The sequence below is a fragment of the Sinocyclocheilus grahami genome, unplaced genomic scaffold (assembly GCF_001515645.1).
Source record: "Sinocyclocheilus grahami isolate Dianchi unplaced genomic scaffold, SAMN03320097.WGS_v1.1 scaffold841.1, whole genome shotgun sequence".
NCBI classification, from domain to species: Eukaryota; Metazoa; Chordata; class Actinopteri; order Cypriniformes; family Cyprinidae; genus Sinocyclocheilus; species Sinocyclocheilus grahami.
Window position 1 is genome coordinate 290595 of NW_015506020.1, and position 19586 is coordinate 310180.

At 35.6% G+C, this 19586-nt stretch overlaps 1 protein-coding gene across 1 annotated transcript in view; it reads right to left on the reverse strand.

Annotated features, from left to right (window-relative positions):
- The window catches only part of LOC107562808 (Down syndrome cell adhesion molecule homolog), a 142419-nt gene that overhangs the window by 100193 nt on the left and 22640 nt on the right, over positions 1–19586 (reverse strand). The window contains exons 2-3 of the mRNA XM_016247532.1: positions 18945–19262; positions 18193–18339 (exon numbers count right to left, since the gene is read on the reverse strand). Coding sequence (XP_016103018.1) covers positions 18193–18339; positions 18945–19262 — 465 coding nt within the window. The remainder of the gene's footprint in view (positions 1–18192; positions 18340–18944; positions 19263–19586) is intronic.

Sequence of the window (19586 nt, forward strand, 5' to 3'; positions counted from 1 at the left end):
TTTAGAGAATGTGTGTGATTGTGATGTGTTGAGCAGCCTTGAGAGTGTGAGATGCTGAATGTTGACTCTAGCTCTGAGAAACAGACAACAATTACATTTGCCCTGGGAGGATGGAGAAACCTGACCATGTTGCCATGGCAACACAAGTACAGCAGAAAGTAACGGGAAAATCGATTCCAAATTTTTTTTCCCCTCTCTCTCTCTGTTTTTCATTTCAGCACAACCAGCAATAGAATTCCCCTTCACCCTGATGTATTTGGAATACCATAATTGATCATTTTAAATACAACAGACACAAATCAAATTCCAAGCAGCAGCTGCATGGAACAAGTAAGAGAGTGATGCAGTTTGTTATAGGCTTGCATTTGATCAAATGAAACAGAGTGACTTGCTCCTCTCTTTTTCTTACATCAAAACACACACACACACACAAAAGCACAGCTGAATTCATGTGATAAGCAAATGGTGCTTGCAGAAACCATTGTGATTGGCCGACTCATGCTACATTAAGAATGCAGCGTACGTCATCAAGAGTCAAAGGTCAGCCTGCAACCTTATGATATCCCTCAACACAAATGTGTGTGTGTGGGGGGGGGGAATGAGTTTTGAAGATTTCTTGTCACTGTGTAAAAGCAATTTTTACAAACTGACAGTGTGCACTAATAAAAACAATTATGCCCGCAACAATATCATGCACGTGCTATATATCACTGTAGCGATATATGTCTATATTACGTAAACATATGTTGACTTAATCAAAAATGTTTATTAATATTAACAATGAGTGATAATTTTTCAAAGTGATTTTCCTTCTTTTTAAGATATAACAAATATTGTATTTAGCTGCTTTAGAAACATTCCAGTAAAGTCTGCTAATAGGGATTAGAAGTGAAAAGGGGAGACAATTACATTTTAAAGCATCTACGTGAAAACAAACCTTGAAAGAGAGGCATGAGGATTTGGATTTGGGGAGAAAACGATTCTCAGTGCATTCCAGTTGATTATTCATGGGATATATTGTAAATTAAACCGGGAGAGCAGACCACAGATGCGCAGTATATGTTGTCTTTTTTCATATAGTTACTGAATACAAAGGAAAATTTGAAATAACGAGGAGGAAAAGAATGCAATGGATTGAGAAGAACTTGTACTGTAGATATTTTGGTTATACTATGTCACATTAAAATACCAAGCTTTACGTTATTCTGCTGACGTCTGAAAATAGAACATGAATGAAAATGTACAGCTCATTCAGTCAAACTGATGGATAAGGATTATTTGTAGTGCAAACTCACGATTTAAAAATGATTTCTTTCATTCCTTTTGAGTGGAATGTCCCCAAACTGGAAGTGCCTCCCATAATTTAAAAAGCAATAGGCTCAAAAAAAGCAATAGGCTTTACTCGAAAGGGTTTACTCACCCTCATGTTGATCCAAATCTGAATGAATTTCATTCTACTGTAGAACACAAAAAATATATTTAGAAAAATGTCTCATAATGAAAGTCAATGCTGTCCGATGAATTTCACTGCATGGACAAAACATCTTATATATATATATATATATATACATACAGTACATACATATATATATATATATATATATATTAGGGCTGTCAGTCGATTAAAATGTTTTAATCGAATTAATTACATGATGTTTCGATTAATTAATCTAATTAATCACAATCGCAAAATAAAATTGACTGTGAAAATACCCACAAAAGATTATTTAAAGCTATTTTTGTGTTAAATGAGAAAGTATCAAGTAGACATTACAAATTGTGATGTGAGTTTTTTTCAACATAAAATGTATTACACATAAACATTTAGGCTACAACGGCCTAACATAAACTATGGAACATAAAAGAAGATAATTTCAGAAGCATTTCAGTGTTTTTGTTCATACAATGGTGAACTATCCCTTTAATGTTAAGATTATTATTAATATTATTTTAAATCAAATAATACTCTAAATAAGAAAATAAATCTTCCAGCAGGTGGCGGTAAATGTCTTCATTCGATTCGTTCAAACGGCTGATTCATTCAGGAATTCAGTAAATTACTCTCTTTATGAATGGGCCTTTGAATCATTGATTCACACGATTCATTCAAAACGCGGATTCATTCAGAAACTAAACACCGCTGTGTTGCTCAGAGACGCAACAGTTCTGCTGTGGCTTTAAAGGTAATATATGCTCTGCAAAATTTAACAAAAACACATAATATTCTGTTTAAAATATAACACAATATCAACTTCTTATTTACTGAACTTTTGTATAAAATCAGATTTAAACGCTTGATATTCAGGACAAAATCACTCATGTGATATTGCTCTCGCTGATATAAATATGAGACAAAAACTCATACAGGGGCATTTTTGCTCCAATATCTTTAATTTTAGGGCATAACTGCATTTATGTAGTTGTTGCCCTGCATCATGTCAACAGTCAACTAAAGGTCTGGGGGCGGGTTCAGTGCATTAACTGCGTTAAAATATTTTAATTGCGTTATTTTTCATAACTAATTCATTATATATATAGATAGATTTTTTTTTTCTCAGAATATCTTATTCTATGGCATGGATGACATGGACAAAATAATTTGTAATTTTACAGTGACTTTGTGTTATGTTGTTTTAAATTAGGCAGTATTCAGTGTGTAGTAAGCTATTATTCCAATCTGAACTATGATTTATCATGCTGGTTGGTAAAGAGGGATCTTCAGGAACTAAATGGCTCAAGACTGATGCTTAACATGGTAAACATGGAAGAAGTTGGAAGGTCAAACAAGACAGCTGAGAGTTATGGCTGAGGTACGAGATGCCTCCACCCCTCCACAGACAGCAGTTCGGCAGGGACTGATTATTCTCATCTGTACAGAGAATTCATTAGAGGGAAAGATTTTAATTGCATTTAGTTAGTGCAAAAACAGCTTTTATTCAAACCAAGATATCATAATGACTCGGAGGACATGTACAGGACAGTAGGACATGATAGTGAACGACTGTCCTTACAGAAGATCAACGCCTACTTCTACATCATTGCCTCTTTAGCCCGCCCACGATTCACACCTATAGCAGGAGGTGAGTAACACAACACTGGATTACTCGTGCAATAAAATGACAGATTCCTTTAAGGCTTAAAAGGCATAGTGCAGTGCAAAGCTGTGAAAAAACACAGTCTTCCTTGCATTGCATTGCCTTCCTTGTGATCCTAAAACCATGCTGAACCTAAAACAACAAATACTGTTTTGTGGCTCTTTAATATTCAAGCGGCATGTGAACTGATCATCTCTTCATCTTTACTAGTTATAACACAAAATAAACATGAATGAACAATACACACAATTTTTTGTTCAAGTCCACCAACATCCATCTACTTTTCTGTCTGGTTAGCTGGTCGACAAAATGGCGGATTCTGCATTATGATTGGTCACATTCCCTGTCAATCAAACTCTCTGCGAAGGGTGAATCGTTAGCAGCTGTAGCGATTACCTTTTATATTTTAAAATGCTACAAATAACATATTTCTGCCTGATTATGTGATCAAAATCCATATTAGATCACAATCGGAAGTTATTACAAACACTCAATGGTGGTTTATAGTGCGTTTTAGGAAAAACGTATTATTAATGTCATAAATTGTGATAACGTAACTTGACGCTACTTGTAGCTACAGTATAATTCTGATTATATTTTATGATGTCTGTTGTCAAAACAATTCACGCAAGATACATTTTTTTTTTCTAGAAAGACTTTTGATAATTGGTGGATATAATAACCCTTACACCAAGAAAGTATATATATCAACTGAGACATAACGGTATATTAGAAATTATATAGAATAATATATTTTATAAATATATTATAATATATTGAATAATACATAAGGAATTGCCGCTTTCATATATTGAAAAATATGTGACAATATATTGACTTATATATCACAATATATGTAATTGTATATTCAGAAATACACTTTATAATATATACTTAGATGTACATGTGATAAGATATGTTACTGCATGTGTAAAAATATATTGAACATATAGTATATTTACTCATGCAGTATATACAGTAAACACATATATGGAAATATATTTGTTATATTTAACAATCATTTATGATATACATATAGCTAGTTTACAATAGCATAAGCACACTTACTCATACTAAAGCACTTAGTGAACAGACAAACAGACTGTGCTGAAAACTGCACATACATTACTTTTTAAATAAAGTAACACATAATTTAATGGTGTTTGCCCCACAAACTTACACATACCAGAAACCCTTTTACGTTTCAAAATAGTACAACATTAAAAACTAACAGATCTCCCCCTATACTAATATTGAGCAAAAACACATGAAATAACACTTTCATATTTTTACTCTCCTTTAACAGTCAGAAGTAAAGCATGCTGGGAATAAGAAATCTGCTTTAACTTATTCCGTGAATGTGTGTATATGTGTGTGCATACATTGACATTTATATGGGAACATCTATGTGCAATAAATACTCAATATAGGATCAAATGTCACATGTGAGGCCTGGGGGATTCTCATATAAAAATGTATCTGGGGATGATTGGATTGTTGGATTCCAAATCAGTAGCAACAAAAGTAACATTGTAACAAGCTTTTTTATAGACAGCAACTGTAATATTACTGAAATCTTATTCATAATTAGTTTCTGTCCATTAATGATGACATGGCATTGATCCTCACGATTCAAACATAAGCCATAAAAATGAACAATGACCATATCTACAACATTCAACAAATCAACAGCCAGATTCAGCACAAACAAATCCTTTTTTCTGAGAAGCTTTGTTGTTTTGAGTGCCTTTTCATGCTTTTAGACATCAGCAGACCATTCAATTCAAAGATGAGAGAGGAAGCGGCACTCAGACCTCCAGAAGTACCCCTGCACCTGTACATATGGAATATCTCGACCACGGCCCAAAACACCTGCCACCAGCCTCATCCAGCAATGGGGCGAGATAGACCCTATTCCAGGGCACCTGGGGTAAAACCGAGGCCAAATCTACAGGCGTTTATAAACTAACATTAATTGGTTGTTCAGTCCGTAATTAGCTCACACCACACTTATTACTAATCTGCCATTTGGAGCGCTGCCATGTTATGCCCTGGCCATGGTCCAGTGCGTCAGCGTGATGTTATCCATGAGCTCGGGAAAAGTCCCGTTCTGGGGAGCGGAGCCAAGCGGCAGCATAGCATCAGACGGTAACGAAGCCATCAGTGCTTATTAAAGATTAAGTCTCGCTCAGTCCCCAGTGACCTGAGCAGACCGTTCGGTAATCATATTCATCCTAAACATCCTAATCGCCACCATATTGCTCTTATTTATCAGTAAACAGTGATGTAAGAGGGTTTAATCCACGGTTATCTCCTTCGCAGTTGTAGGTATTTTTACATATTGTGTGCAAATTTTCAAGGAATCAACCTAAGAATAACTTATTTCAGTAAGGTGATAACAAGAAAGTATTTTAGTATTATATTAAAATATTATTTTTAACTGTATTGCTGCAAAAAAAAAATTTTTTAATAAAAAATACTCTGATGTGTCACTGGCAAATTTAAATTTGTTTTCTCAAATGATATTTATGGTTGGGTTTAAACCAAACCTTTTGTATTTAATATTAATCAAAATATTGTTATCATCAATGCTGAAAACAATGCTGTACAATTTTCTTTTCAAGATAATTTGATGAATAGACAGAACTTATCTGAAATAGAAAAATGTATCTGAAATACATTATACATTACTTGGTCAGCAGTTTTTATTCTTCTTTTTTTTCGGAAGAAATTACAGAACATTATTTTTATTTACAATAGCATAAGCACACTTACTCATACTAAAGCACTTAGTGAACAGACTAACAGACTGTGCTGAAAACTGCACAGACATTACTTTTTAAATAAAGTAACATATAATTTAATGGTGTTTGCCCCACAAACTTACACATACCAGAAACCCTTTTACGTTTCAAAATAGTACAACATTAAACACTAACAGATCTCCCCCTATACTAATATTGAGCAAAAGCACATGAAATAACACTTTCATATTTTTACTCTCCTTTAACAGTCAGAAGTAAAGCATGCTGGGAATAAGAAATCTGCTTTAACTTATTCCGTGAATGTGTGTATATGTGTGTGCATACATTGACATTTATATGGGAACATCTATGTGCAATAAATACTCAATATAGGATCAAATGTCACATGTGAGGCCTGGGGGATTCTCATATAAAAATGTATCTGGGGATGATTGGATTGTTGGATTCCAAATCAGTAGCAACAAAAGTAACATTGTAACAAGCTTTTTTATAGACAGCAACTGTAATATTACTGAAATCTTATTCATAATTAGTTTCTGTCCATTAATGATGACATGGCATTGATCCTCACGATTCAAACATAAGCCATAAAAATGAACAATGACCATATCTACAACATTCAACAAATCAACAGCCAGATTCAGCACAAACAAATCCTTTTTTCTGAGAAGCTTTGTTGTTTTGAGTGCCTTTTCATGCTTTTAGACATCAGCAGACGATTCAATTCAAAGATGAGAGAGGAAGCGGCACTCAGACCTCCAGAAGTACCCCTGCACCTGTACATATGGAATATCTCGACCACGGCCCAAAACACCTGCCACCAGCCTCCTCCAGCAATGGGGCGAGATAGACCCTATTCCAGGGCACCTGGGGTAAAACCAAGGCCAAATCTACAGGCGTTTATAAACTAACATTAATTGGTTGTTCCGTCCGTAATTAGCTCACACCACACTTATTACTAATCTGCCATTTGGAGCGCTGCCATGTTATGCCCTGGCCATGGTCCAGTGCGTCAGCGTGATGTTATCCATGAGCTCGGGAAAAGTCCCGTTCTGGGGAGCGGAGCCAAGCGGCAGCATAGCATCAGACGGTAACGAAGCCATCAGTGCTTATTAAAGATTAAGTCTCGCTCAGTCCCCAGTGACCTGAGCAGACCGTTCGGTAATCATATTCATCCTAAACATCCTAATCGCCACCATATTGCTCTTATTTATCAGTAAACAGTGATGTAAGAGGGTTTAATCCACGGTTATCTCCTTCGCAGTTGTAGGTATTTTTACATATTGTGTGCAAATTTTCAAGGAATCAACCTAAGAATAACTTATTTCAGTAAGGTGATAACAAGAAAGTATTTTAGTATTATATTAAAATATTATTTTTAACTGTATTGCTGCAAAAAAAAAATTTTTTAATAAAAAATACTCTGATGTGTCACTGGCAAATTTAAATTTGTTTTCTCAAATGATATTTATGGTTGGGTTTAAACCAAACCTTTTGTATTTAATATTAATCAAAATATTGTTATCATCAATGCTGAAAACAATGCTGTACAATTTTCTTTTCAAGATAATTTGATGAATAGACAGAACTTATCTGAAATAGAAAAATGTATCTGAAATACATTATACATTACTTGGTCAGCAGTTTTTATTCTTCTTTTTTTTCGGAAGAAATTACAGAACATTATTTTTATTTAGCAAGGATGCATTAAATTGATCAAAAGTGACAGTAAAGACATTTATAATGTTACACAATTCTGTTTCAGCTAAATGCTATTCTTTTAAACTCTCTAGTTATCAAAAAATGTAGCCAACAATAATACATGTTTCTTGAGCTGTAAAGCATCATATTAGAATGATTTCTGAAGGATCATGTGACACTGAAGACTGGAATAATGATACTGAAAATACAGCTTTGCCATCAGATGAATAAATTGCATTTTTAAATAATGTTCATTTTCTTTTTTTCTGTATTTTGGACTAAACAAATTCACTTCTCTTAAATACACTTAAAAAATCATATAAATTTAAAACGTTGTATGTCCTAATGCAAAACCTGCAGGGAATGATAGTTCCAGTTATATCAACATCAAAAATCATTTTCAAGTATACCTGATTGGTACACATTAGTTTTACATACTGTAATTTCACCTAGATCGCACATTTTAAAGAATTCAATTAAACGAATGCAAAGAAATCAAGATACTTTGTTGTTAGATCACAAATAGTATGATTAAGTACTTTCTTTCTTAGCTTTTTACAACTTAATTTCACCATAAACCAAATGAGCTTTAACAGTAACATTTTCACTTTTCACTAAAACTAAAAACACTGAGCCTATTTATTATAAGACAGGAATATTCTCTTTGAAAGACATTAATGATTGTTGAAATGTCTTTTTTAAAGGTGTGATCTTTTCTGTTATATAAGAAAAATCACATTCATGTGAAAAAAACTTTTAAAAATAAATTTTAAAAACTAGTTTCAGAACAAATTAGACCTTTTTATAATTAGTTTTTTATTAGACCAATATAAGCATTTTTTTTGTGCGATGCCAAAGTTCGCTAAAATAAAAACCAACCCCCTGACCATTTCTTTAGGTACACCGCACCCTTAAAGGTCCCCTGAAATGCTTAGAAACATGCAGCGTTACTCTATGTGTTGACGTCACTTGAACTGAGACAGGAAGACAGGGCGGGACATATCAAGCAGCCCCGCCCCTTTTTAAAATAGCCAATAGCGTTCGTTTATATCACAGCTTGGGCTAGAGCCGTTTAGAGCCGTTGAGCTCCGTAAAGTCGCATTTGACACGGTATGCCAGCCACAATCTCATCCATATTGCTATAAAATATAGCATTCTGTGTAGAATTCAAATAGCTCCGATACATTTTGTGGTCTGCGCCGACTCGCGCATGTGATCCGCTCCGTGCTATCGTGTCTCTGGCCCGGAGCAGAGTGTGTGTGCGCGGTGCGGTGGTTAGCGTGAAACCAGACTTTTTTTCCTCAGTGGAAAGCATATCTTCATTGTTTGAATCGTTCCCTGTCCCCTATATAGTGCACTACGTGCCATTCACTGCACAGCAAATACGAATTCTGTGGACAGGTGATCGATTTCAGCCGCGGCTTCAGCGTCTATTTTATAGTGTAGGGGGCGGGGCTTTGGATTCTAGAGAGCATTTGATTGGACAGAAAGTCTGATGAGATGCTGAAGTACAATGTGACGTCAAAAAAATCGTTGAGCCGTTTTGGCGGAAGTGACGAACTGCAAGCTTTGAATGCTTATATCTTCTAAATGCGAATTTTGTCACTGTTTTGGAGCACACTGCCTTAAGACTAACATATTGATACTAACACCCAAACAACTTTAATTTTGATTTCATGGGGACTTTAAAGGAGACATCAGAAAACCGATACCTCTCTCTCTCTTTGTATTCCCTAAACGTTCACCAGCACTCATGCTGCAAATGCACAAATGCATCCTTCAGCTTATGCTCCCATAATTCTCAATGGCAGCTGTGTGATTAATGTACATAGCTATTGATTTTTAGGTCCTTTTTTCCCTCCTCCGCACTATATCCTTCTTTCTTTTCCCCTCTCTCTCTCTCTCTGACGTATTTTGTGTGATGAAAGCAGGGGTTTTAAAGGCTTGTGGAGCAGAATTGTACATGTTTTTTTCAAGCGATACACATACAGCTCACATCACAATTACAGCTAGAGATACACTTTATCTGGATGAAACAATGATATCACAAATTAGATTAGAAATGATCCGCTCTTCTAGTGAGTTTGGTCTAGTCAGTCAAACAGCAGTTATGGGCTGGTGTGATGCTTTAGAGATGACCTCTTCTGTTCTTCAGCTGTGAACCAATTTACTTACAACATATACAATATCTGACTGAATGACGTATAGTAGAAATGGACAGACAAAAGTGTGTAATTTCTGTCTTTTTTTCCCCCCCATCCAAAGCTCACATGATTAACTGAGCCAGAAATCAAAAAGATGGGCCGCCACAGTGTTCATTTCAGGATATGAGGAATATATTACTGTAGAAGTAACATGTACACATTCCTGAAGGTATTAGTATGCAGTATCTGAAACATAACATCTTATGGATATATTTAATGGAACACAAGACAAAGATCATTTTTAAATGTATACTTCTATATGTATTTTATCCATTTGCCACATCGCCTGTGTGTCGGTGTGCTATTCTTGAACGTATGTGATGAACATGTTACTTGGTGGCTCTTCCTCGTCTTACCAGCTCAAGGTTGTGTTCATACATCTACTGTTTCTCATGCAATGCTTTGAGGTGGCAACCATGAATAGATCATTGCAGAATCACAGGATCTCTCGTTTTCTTGGTGTTATGCAGGTTTTTATAGTATTTATCTGCACTTGGAATAATTGAAGTAAATAGATTTTTTTTTAAGGTAGTCGAGAATGTAGTGAACATTAAACACCACAACAGCATTTGGCAGAACAACACTATTTACACCAAATCAACATCAAAATCAGCAAATAGAACTCAAATTTGACAAATTATGTTAACCCCCTTAACACCTTATTTTAACTATATTTCTAAGTCGTAACAGTAGCTCTGGTAAAAAAAAAAAGTATACATATATATATATATATATATAATTTTTTTTTTTTACCAGAGCTACTGTTACGACTTAGAAATATAGTTAAAGTAAGGTGTTAAGGGGGTTAAAGCCACGAGAAACCTTTACTCCATTACTCCTACAGCAGTGAGAGAGGTTTCAGGGGAGACGTCCACACTGCATAGAACATTTGCTGTACACACAAAGAGAAGGTAGAGCAGAGAAACAGAGAGGGAGAGAGAGAGAGAGAGGCTTACATTTATCTTTCTCCTCTAGCTTCAGTCTGTAAGCCTGGTGCTTCACCATCTCCAACTTAATCTGCAGGCTAGAGAAAGATGAAAGGAGTGTGGGTTTGTTCTAATGAGAATGCACTATCTGCAGGCTCCTAGCAGCAGCGGCAGTCTCAGACACTGTCTCTGGTCCCAGCCGCACTCACTCAAACATGGCGCTGGCTTTTCAACATGTCTGACCGCCCCTCTGCTCTTTATATATTCTTTAAGCACCGGCAGTCGCACAGAGGAGTCCATGGCATTGATATTCCTCCCTCCACTCATGCGCTTAGTATTTATACCGGCTTTTACAGGTCAGATTTTGATATATGAATGTAGGAACTGATCTGAAATGTATTTTGACTTTGATTTTTGTTTCAGTTATCTTCATATCACCAGTGTTTACAGCTACAAATAACCTGAACCAGCTATGAAATAACCTTCGCTGTTGACATAATGTTGGTTTAAATATGTGACCCTGGACCACAAAACCAGTCATAAGGGTCCATTTTTTTGAAATTGAGATTTATACATCATCTGAAAGCTGAATAAATAATAGGACAATATTTGGCTGAGATACAACTATTTGAAAATCTGGAATCTGAGGGTGCAAAAAAATCAAAATATTGAGAAAATCGCCTTTAAGTTTGTCCAAATTAAGTTCTTAGCAATGCATATTACTAATCAAAAATTAAGTTTTAATATATTTACAGTAGGAAATTTACAAAATATCTTCCTGGAACATGATCTTTACTTAATATCCTAATGATTTTTGGCATAAAAGAAAAATCGATAATTTTGACCCATACAATGTATTGTTGGCTATTGCTACAAATATACCCCAGCGACTTAACACTGCTTCTGTGCTCCAGGGTCACATATAAGAACTGAGCAATAGTGGAAATATTAATTTATTATTTAATAGTGTTTACTAAAACACTATTATTATTGCTCATACTTACTTAGATTTGGAGGCATGTTCAAATCCATTAGCTGTATTTAACTTTTGTGCTATAGACATGAATGACATCTCAAGTTGTGTGGCTTGTTGAGTAGAGATGTGCTATCACAATAGATTTCATATTTCAAAATAAGTGATCAGCAGTGCTGGGTACTAACTGATTACATTTAATCTGGATTACATAATCAGATTCCAAAAATTGTGCTTGTAATTCAATTAAATTACATTTAAAATCAGACTAGAATTACTTTTCTATTGATTTCGTGATTACAAATTATTCACACAATAACAAGAGATTATTCAGAATGTATTGATTCTCCCCAATTCTTCTTTTTCATCTTTTAAAAACACATTCATTTTTATTTGAATTATCACTCAGAGGGTTATTTAATCATCTATTATTATGTCTTTGGAAGGCTTTTGTCTTTCAAACACATTAAAATGCACAAATTCATGTTATTTCTTATTTACAAGTAATACGGGGAATCCCAAACTTTTTAAAATTATTTATTTATTTATTTAATTTATTTATGTCAGCCAAACATCGTTCACCTAATAAATGTACTTATTACAATAAATACTGAGATTTAAGTTAATAATTAACACATTTGCATGTCATGGTTCTCTGAGGCCGGTTAGTAGTCATATGACACGCAGGTAAACAAGTAGAATATTTATTTAAACTGTTTAAAATAAGATTTATTTTAATTTGACATTTTTATGATTTAATTAATTATTAGCTTTTCATTAAACTCATGAACCCCCTGCAGTTCCTTCATGAACTCCAGTTTGGGAAACCTTGATGTAATGCAATGTTTAATGCACTTAATTTTATTAACAACAAATGGAATATATTTTCTTTTTCTAGATGACACTTTTTAAATCAATGTGACAAACAAGTTAGGTCAAAAGTAATCTAAAAGTAGTCCAATTATTACCTAAAATGTGTAATGTCATGCATTAATTTGGAATCTGTAATGCACAACAATTTGTAGGTAATCTACCCAGCACTGCTGATATAAAGATTTTCACCTGGTAGACAGTAAAAGAGATGGGAAAAAAATCCATAGACAATGACTAAAGCTATTGTATAAAGAAACCCTCTAGCAACCACTAAGAACACCATAGTAACCACATAGCAATGCCCTAGCAACCATCCACAATTCCTTAGCAACCAAACAGCAGTACACTAAACATTATGCATGCACAAGCACCACTCACTTTTTAAAAATATTTGTATTTTTATATATTTTTAAATATATATTTTTTTAAATAAATATCGGAAAAGTAATTTCCTACAAATGTAAGCGATATATTAAAACTCCCATTCAGACGGCATAGTGTGCTCAATGACTGTGCTCAAAACCAATGCATTTCCACTGGCTAAAACACTGACACACTGAAGTGATTCATTCATTATCCAGTTAGCATCTTAATCGTCAATCCACAACGGCACCTTAAAAGATTAACTCATCAACGCATTTGCAAATGCTCTCAATATTTACAGCAAAGTCCCATTAGAAACAGACCATTAAATAAGTAAAGTGCATGTGGCTGTGATTTCCCCTCTAACCGCGCTGGAAGGCAAAGTGAATTGAGCTTAATGGTTTGACAAATGTCAGTGAATGTCAGCCATGAGAGAGGGACACTTCTGCGGCCATGAAGTAAACTGTAATGAGAAAAGCCAAAGGCAAAGCACTGTAAAAAATTATAGCAAGACCAAAGTTTAGCACAAATGCAACAAGCTGCATACAGTATAGTTATTAGAGGAGCTGTCAGTTTCTGAACGATCTGAGTAACAGGGGTCAGAGTCAAAAACACGTTTCTTTCATGTGTGTAGCCAATATGACAAGACTTTAAATGGGAGGGGCTAAAATATTAGAGGGCTTGGTGAGGTCATCAAAAAAGAAAACTCGTTTCTTAAAGGGATAGTTCACCTAAAAATTAAAATTCTGTTATTAATTACTTACCCTCATGTCGTTCCAAACCCGTAAGACCTTTGTTCATCTTCGGAACACAAATGAAGATATTTTTGATGAAATCCATGGACCTCAATAGACAGCAAGGGTCCTTACACGATCAAGGCACAGAAACACATTAAGGACGTCGTTAAAATGCATGGTCCATGTGACATCAGTGGTTCAACCGTAATTTTACGAAGCTGCAAGAATACTTTTTGTGTGCACAGAAAACAAAAATGACGACTTTATTCAACGATTTCTTCTCTTCCGAGACAGTGCTCCTCCATTATCAACGCATGCGCATGGTGCTGCTGACGCAGAACACACATGTGCTTCCCCTTGTTTGCATGCAGAGAAATGCAACGCACATGCAACTATAATGGCAGAGGACTGTCCCAGAAGACAAGAAATCATTGAATAAAGTCATTATTTTTGTTTTCTTTGTGCACAAAAAGTATTCTCATAGCTTCGTAAAATTACGGTTGAACCATTGATGTCACATGGAACATTTTAACGATGTTCTTACTATATTTCTGTGCCTTGATCGAAGCAGGACCCTTGCTGTCTATGGAGCGTCAGAAAGCTCTTGGATTTCATCAGAAATATCTTAATTTGTGTTCCAAAGCTGAATGAAGGTCTTACAGGTTTGCAAAGACATGAGGGTGAGTAATTATTAACAGAATTTTCATTTTTGGGGTGAACTAACCCTTTAACCCTCAATCGTCATTCGGGACAAATTTGGGCAAAATCATTTAGTTTTTTTTTTTATAATTTCCTTAATCTGAGCGGTTCAAGACTAGGCTACTTTTCGTAAGTTTGCCACCTGAACACACACAAAAAATAGAGGACTCGATTCAACAAAGTTAAGTGGTTGGGAAAAAAACAAAAAAAAAAACTCCTTAATTTGTCATTCATGCCCAAAAATGGAAATTAATGGGAAATACTAAAATTCAAAGCATTTTTTTTTATTTGTCCAATAAAAATCAATAAATCCAACACAATGCAGATCATACATACACATAAATGAAGCAGTGAGCCTATACAACATTCTCAATGTGGCAAAAACTCACACTCACACACATACACCCATATACAAATGGGTCTTTAAGCATATTTTGTATAGAACTGATTTTTTTTTTTTTTTACTGAAGTATAAGACATATTAAATATAACATAAAAATAAGCATGTTTTACATAAATATATGGTACTTTTAGAGGTAAATAAGTAAAAAAAAAAAAATGTATTTTAATTTCATGTTGACTTCAACTCTATGGTTTATCCAAGTGGCTGATTGCATCCCTTCAGTCACTAAAACAAGATCAAATGGGTGAACCAACGGATAAAAGGTCTGCATGCAGACAAGATGACAAAAGAAATACGGCCACCATCAATATTCAGTAGTCAAATCCCTAAAATACATACAAAATACATACAGCCTGCAAGGTGCATTAGGACCTGTTCCGTGCTCTGGGCACTCAAAGAGGAAGATACACTCACAAACGCACACACATGGGCCCTTTCACCTGCACAGCCTTTCATCTCTTTATTAGAGCTGTCAATTGTTTATCAAAAGCCGGGAGGGGACGGATCCACAACCATGAATTTGAAAGCGCACACAGAAAGGTCCGTTTTAAAATGCATGACAGATTAATGGTAAGTTAGAGTATCATTAGGCCCCGTTCATTCACATTTAAAACAGGCCCTCGCTTCAAATGACTAGAGAGCAGTCTTTATTTTGAGAGGTAATTCATATTGTAATTATATTTTCAATCACAGTTCATTAATTAAGACAAGTCCCACTCTGTAATCATGCATTTCATCTTCTCTGTGATTTGCGGGACAATCTCCAATGTTAGCCGGAATTATAGGGTCGGAATAGCTCGCACGTCCACTCCGAACACTGATTTATGCTAAGCAGACAAGGGAAAAGAGATCGAATGCTTCATGCTAACAGCACAATGGTTCTGCTCTGATGTACAGTATCCTGATTTACAATTTCATTCAGGTTCTTCAAAATGTATTTATAATTTTAATGCATTTGGCAATTGATTTTACACTTTTGTCTTTGTCCTAGACCAGATTTTCAACATTAAAATATGAAAATGCGTCAAAAATATGAGTCGCATTTTGAAATTAAGAACTGCCAACAATTTTGCAACAAAATTTTTCAAAAGTGTCAGTATATACTTGAGGAAATTTATGAGACATGATGTTTGAAGCGAAGCAGGACAAAGTAGTTGTAGTCAAATTTCAGAATACTCCTGTGATCCATGTACGTCCACTCATAGACATTGTTTGAGGTTGAGAAATGTCTTTACATTCTGTTAATTTTATTTTTAAGTGCAAAATCTGTGTCCACATTTGAAGAAACACATCCAGTTACATCTGGGATTTAAAGGGATAGTTCACCCAAAAATGAAAATGTGATGTTTATCTGCTTACCCCCAGGGCATCCAAGATGTAGGTGATTTTGTTTCTTCAGTAGAACACAAACGAAGATTTTTAAGTCAAACCGTTGCAGTCTGTCAGTCTTATAATGGAAGTGAATGGGAATCACGGCTTTGAGAGTAAAAAAAAACATACTCAAACAAAAACAAATTAGTGACGATACATTGATGTGTGAAGACACGAAACGATCGGTCTGTGCAAGAAACTGAACAGTATTTATATCGTCTTTTACCTCTGATTCACCGGAATGTTCGAACTGTTCTCAAAAGCCGGCGCGTGACGCGTCTTCTTCTTCTTGCTTTACGGCGGATCGCAGACTTATAAGTGCATTACTGCCCCCTATCTCTCAAATGGACCGTTGACACTCTATCTACAATCTCGATTAGGAGTGTCAATGGTTAGGTCTACAACGGTTTGACTTAAAAATCTTTGTTTGTGTTCTACTGAAGAAACAAAGTCACCTACATCTTGGATGTCCTAAGCAGATAAACATCAAATTTTCATTTTTGGGTGAACTATCCCTTTAACATTAAAAAAGCTGCCAAGACAAGAAAATAAAATGTCTCACACTGCAGTTTTGGAGCAATGGGGTGACCAGTAATATGCCTTGATAGCACTGTGTACGTCTATGAAAATGCAATACATTTCCACAGCCTATTTTTCTTCCATATTATGATTTCCATGTGGGAAAAAAAATGTATGTTGGAATTGATTGTACCCACCAAGAACAAGAAAGTTGGCATTGTTGGCAGACCTCTAATAGTTTGCAAAGCTATGTGAAGGGCTGCTTCTTTTTAAAACATGACCAGCATTTAGTTTTGAGGAGGCCTTTTGGCACGTGAAGGCAGAAGGTCAAGTTCAGACCCAAGAGTAATCTTGACATATCCCAAATCTATCATTATTGGCATTACATTAAAATTGGCAAGCTTTTAGAAAGGTTTCTATACCTAAAGCTATAGCCCAAAACAATGTCTAAATAACTACTGGTTAACAGCCACTTCAAGGAAATGCCTTTGAATTCACAACCTGCATTTGATGCAACAACACAATGGTATCCCAGAGATTCCAGCTGAATTGATTGTGTGCTGACTGTACACTGGTTGTTGTTGGTATTTTATGAAATACATGTAGTAATTTTGGAACATGTATTTGAACAACTAATCTAATCCCCAAAGAGCCGATCTTCATGCTGACCACACCACCAACAACAGTTATTAGCAAAATCTGGTTGATTTAGAAAAGAATGAAGCGCAGGCACATGCCAGCACAAAAATCTCAAAGCCCACTTCTCTGCAAGAGTAAACAATTCTTCAGCTTCACATGCCAGAGAGCTTTCAGGTCCTTCATCATTAAATATTTAGCGAGGGATGAGCATTGGATAGGTCTAATGCTTCTGACATTTTGCACACGGGTTGATATTGGCATGTGTGTTGTGACTGCATCAGATAAAATTGATCATCTTTATAAATGACACTTACCATGTAATTGCAGAACCATTCATAAAGGTATGAGGAATATCATGTATAGTATTCCATATTTCACCAACCACACTGGCCAGTTACTACCAGAGTGTTACCATGGAAATGTCATCAGCTAGTCATAAGTGGTGATGTACATTGATTGGTGAGAGAATGGATTTTTCAAAGCTCAATAAAAGCTCTGGTACAAGACGTTTACCGTCTGTCACGTCCAGATTCTTTGCCAGGCATATCTTTGAATCTAAGGACTTCAAATAACTAGTGAATGTACAGTGCTTGCTAAACTTTACAGTCGCTTTTGCATGTCTATAGCCAAAAACCACACTTGAACTTTCCCTAAATTCTTCCATTCCTGGCAAATCCAGCCAGAGGGTACTAGTCAATCAAAGAGTTAAATCAAACATATACCATAAAGTAAAGCACTCAACTATTTCAAAACAGCTGAGGCAGATCAAGATTAACATGCTATGCGACCCATTTTGTTTCAGCATGACACAAATTTAATGCTAGAGAGTGAATGGCAGTTCAGGGGAATTTTTAAAAAATGGCAAAAGAAGGCTTTCATAAGTCTTGCATGTTTATCAAAAGCAATGTGAGTGATCAGCCCTACCTGAGACAAGTGAGACTGTGTCTTTCTCCCATGATACAACACTGACGTACTCCTCTACTGAGGCCGGGATAATGCACTTGAAGACCGCCGTATTCCCTCGCATGACTCTCTGATCAGCCACCCGCACTGTGTATGGCTCGCGGAATACTGCGGTCAAGAGAAAAGAGGTGTTTTTTTACTCAGTGTCATTCTTACAAGTTCACAATACTAACTGAAAGTGTGACTTCTAAGAATGTATACTCTAATCATATTCTGATAGATACAAAAAGAGACAGATGTACAAAAAGAGATAGCAAAAGAAAGAGAGCGAGAATACACAATGGCCCACAAAAAATGACCCAAATTCCAGCATTGTCTTCTCCACACATGACTGACCTAAGCAAAAAAGGCATTAATATTTCAGTGTTTTTCATCTGTCTATCTCAGAGCTATCACAGAAGCACAACTATGAGCACTTTTAATATATAATGCTGAGCTGTAGGTAATTTGAAACGCTCAAAGGTTATTTTATATGTTAAAAACTAGATTAGTTCTTGATTTTCGTTGTTTTCTTTGTGTGTGTGTGTGTGTGTGTGTGTGTGTGTTATTCCCTACATTGGGGACTAAATACACTACCCCCTACAAGGATAGTAATACCAGGAATTTTCTCTACAATAATTAAATTAATCATTATGCTATAATAATAAAAAAATACATTTTGTGTATTCCTCACTGTAGGTTGCATGTTTTTTTGTTCTGTTGAGCTGACTGACCGGCCTTGATGTGTAGATCTTGACTCCTGATCTTTCCTGATGGGTTTTCCGCTGTGCAGTAGTATGTATTGTCATTGATTAGGTTACTAAAGCTGGATGGCAGGAAGCCATAGATCTGCAGCGTGCCATTGGGGTGCACATGGCGGATGCCTGGGACATCGTAGATCTCCTCCCCGGTGGCGAGGTACCAGCGCAGCGCGGCGGGGGGCACGGCCGCGGCAGGACACGGCACCAGTGCCCCTGTGGTGCTGGAGAACACTACCTCTTGCAGAGATGCATTGACAAAATATAAGCTGGAACGTAGATCTTCACCGAAAACTGGAAAGGAAAAGACAAGGACAAGAATGCGTGAGCGAGTACATTAATAGGGACGAAGAAGCATTAATGAGACAAATTAATGTTGGATGTGGAAGTGAAATGTCAGTTTTTGATGTTATAATTTTCTGTTTACAGCTTACTATGGAGATGCAACTATAAGTAAGTCAAGTAAAAATAAACTGTGATCTACTTTACATTAAAATGATTTAAAGTTATTTTGATTTATAATTGTTTATTTGAATTATTTTGATTGTGTATATATATATATATATATATATATATATATATATATAAAATACATTTTTTAAATGACAAAGCATCAAA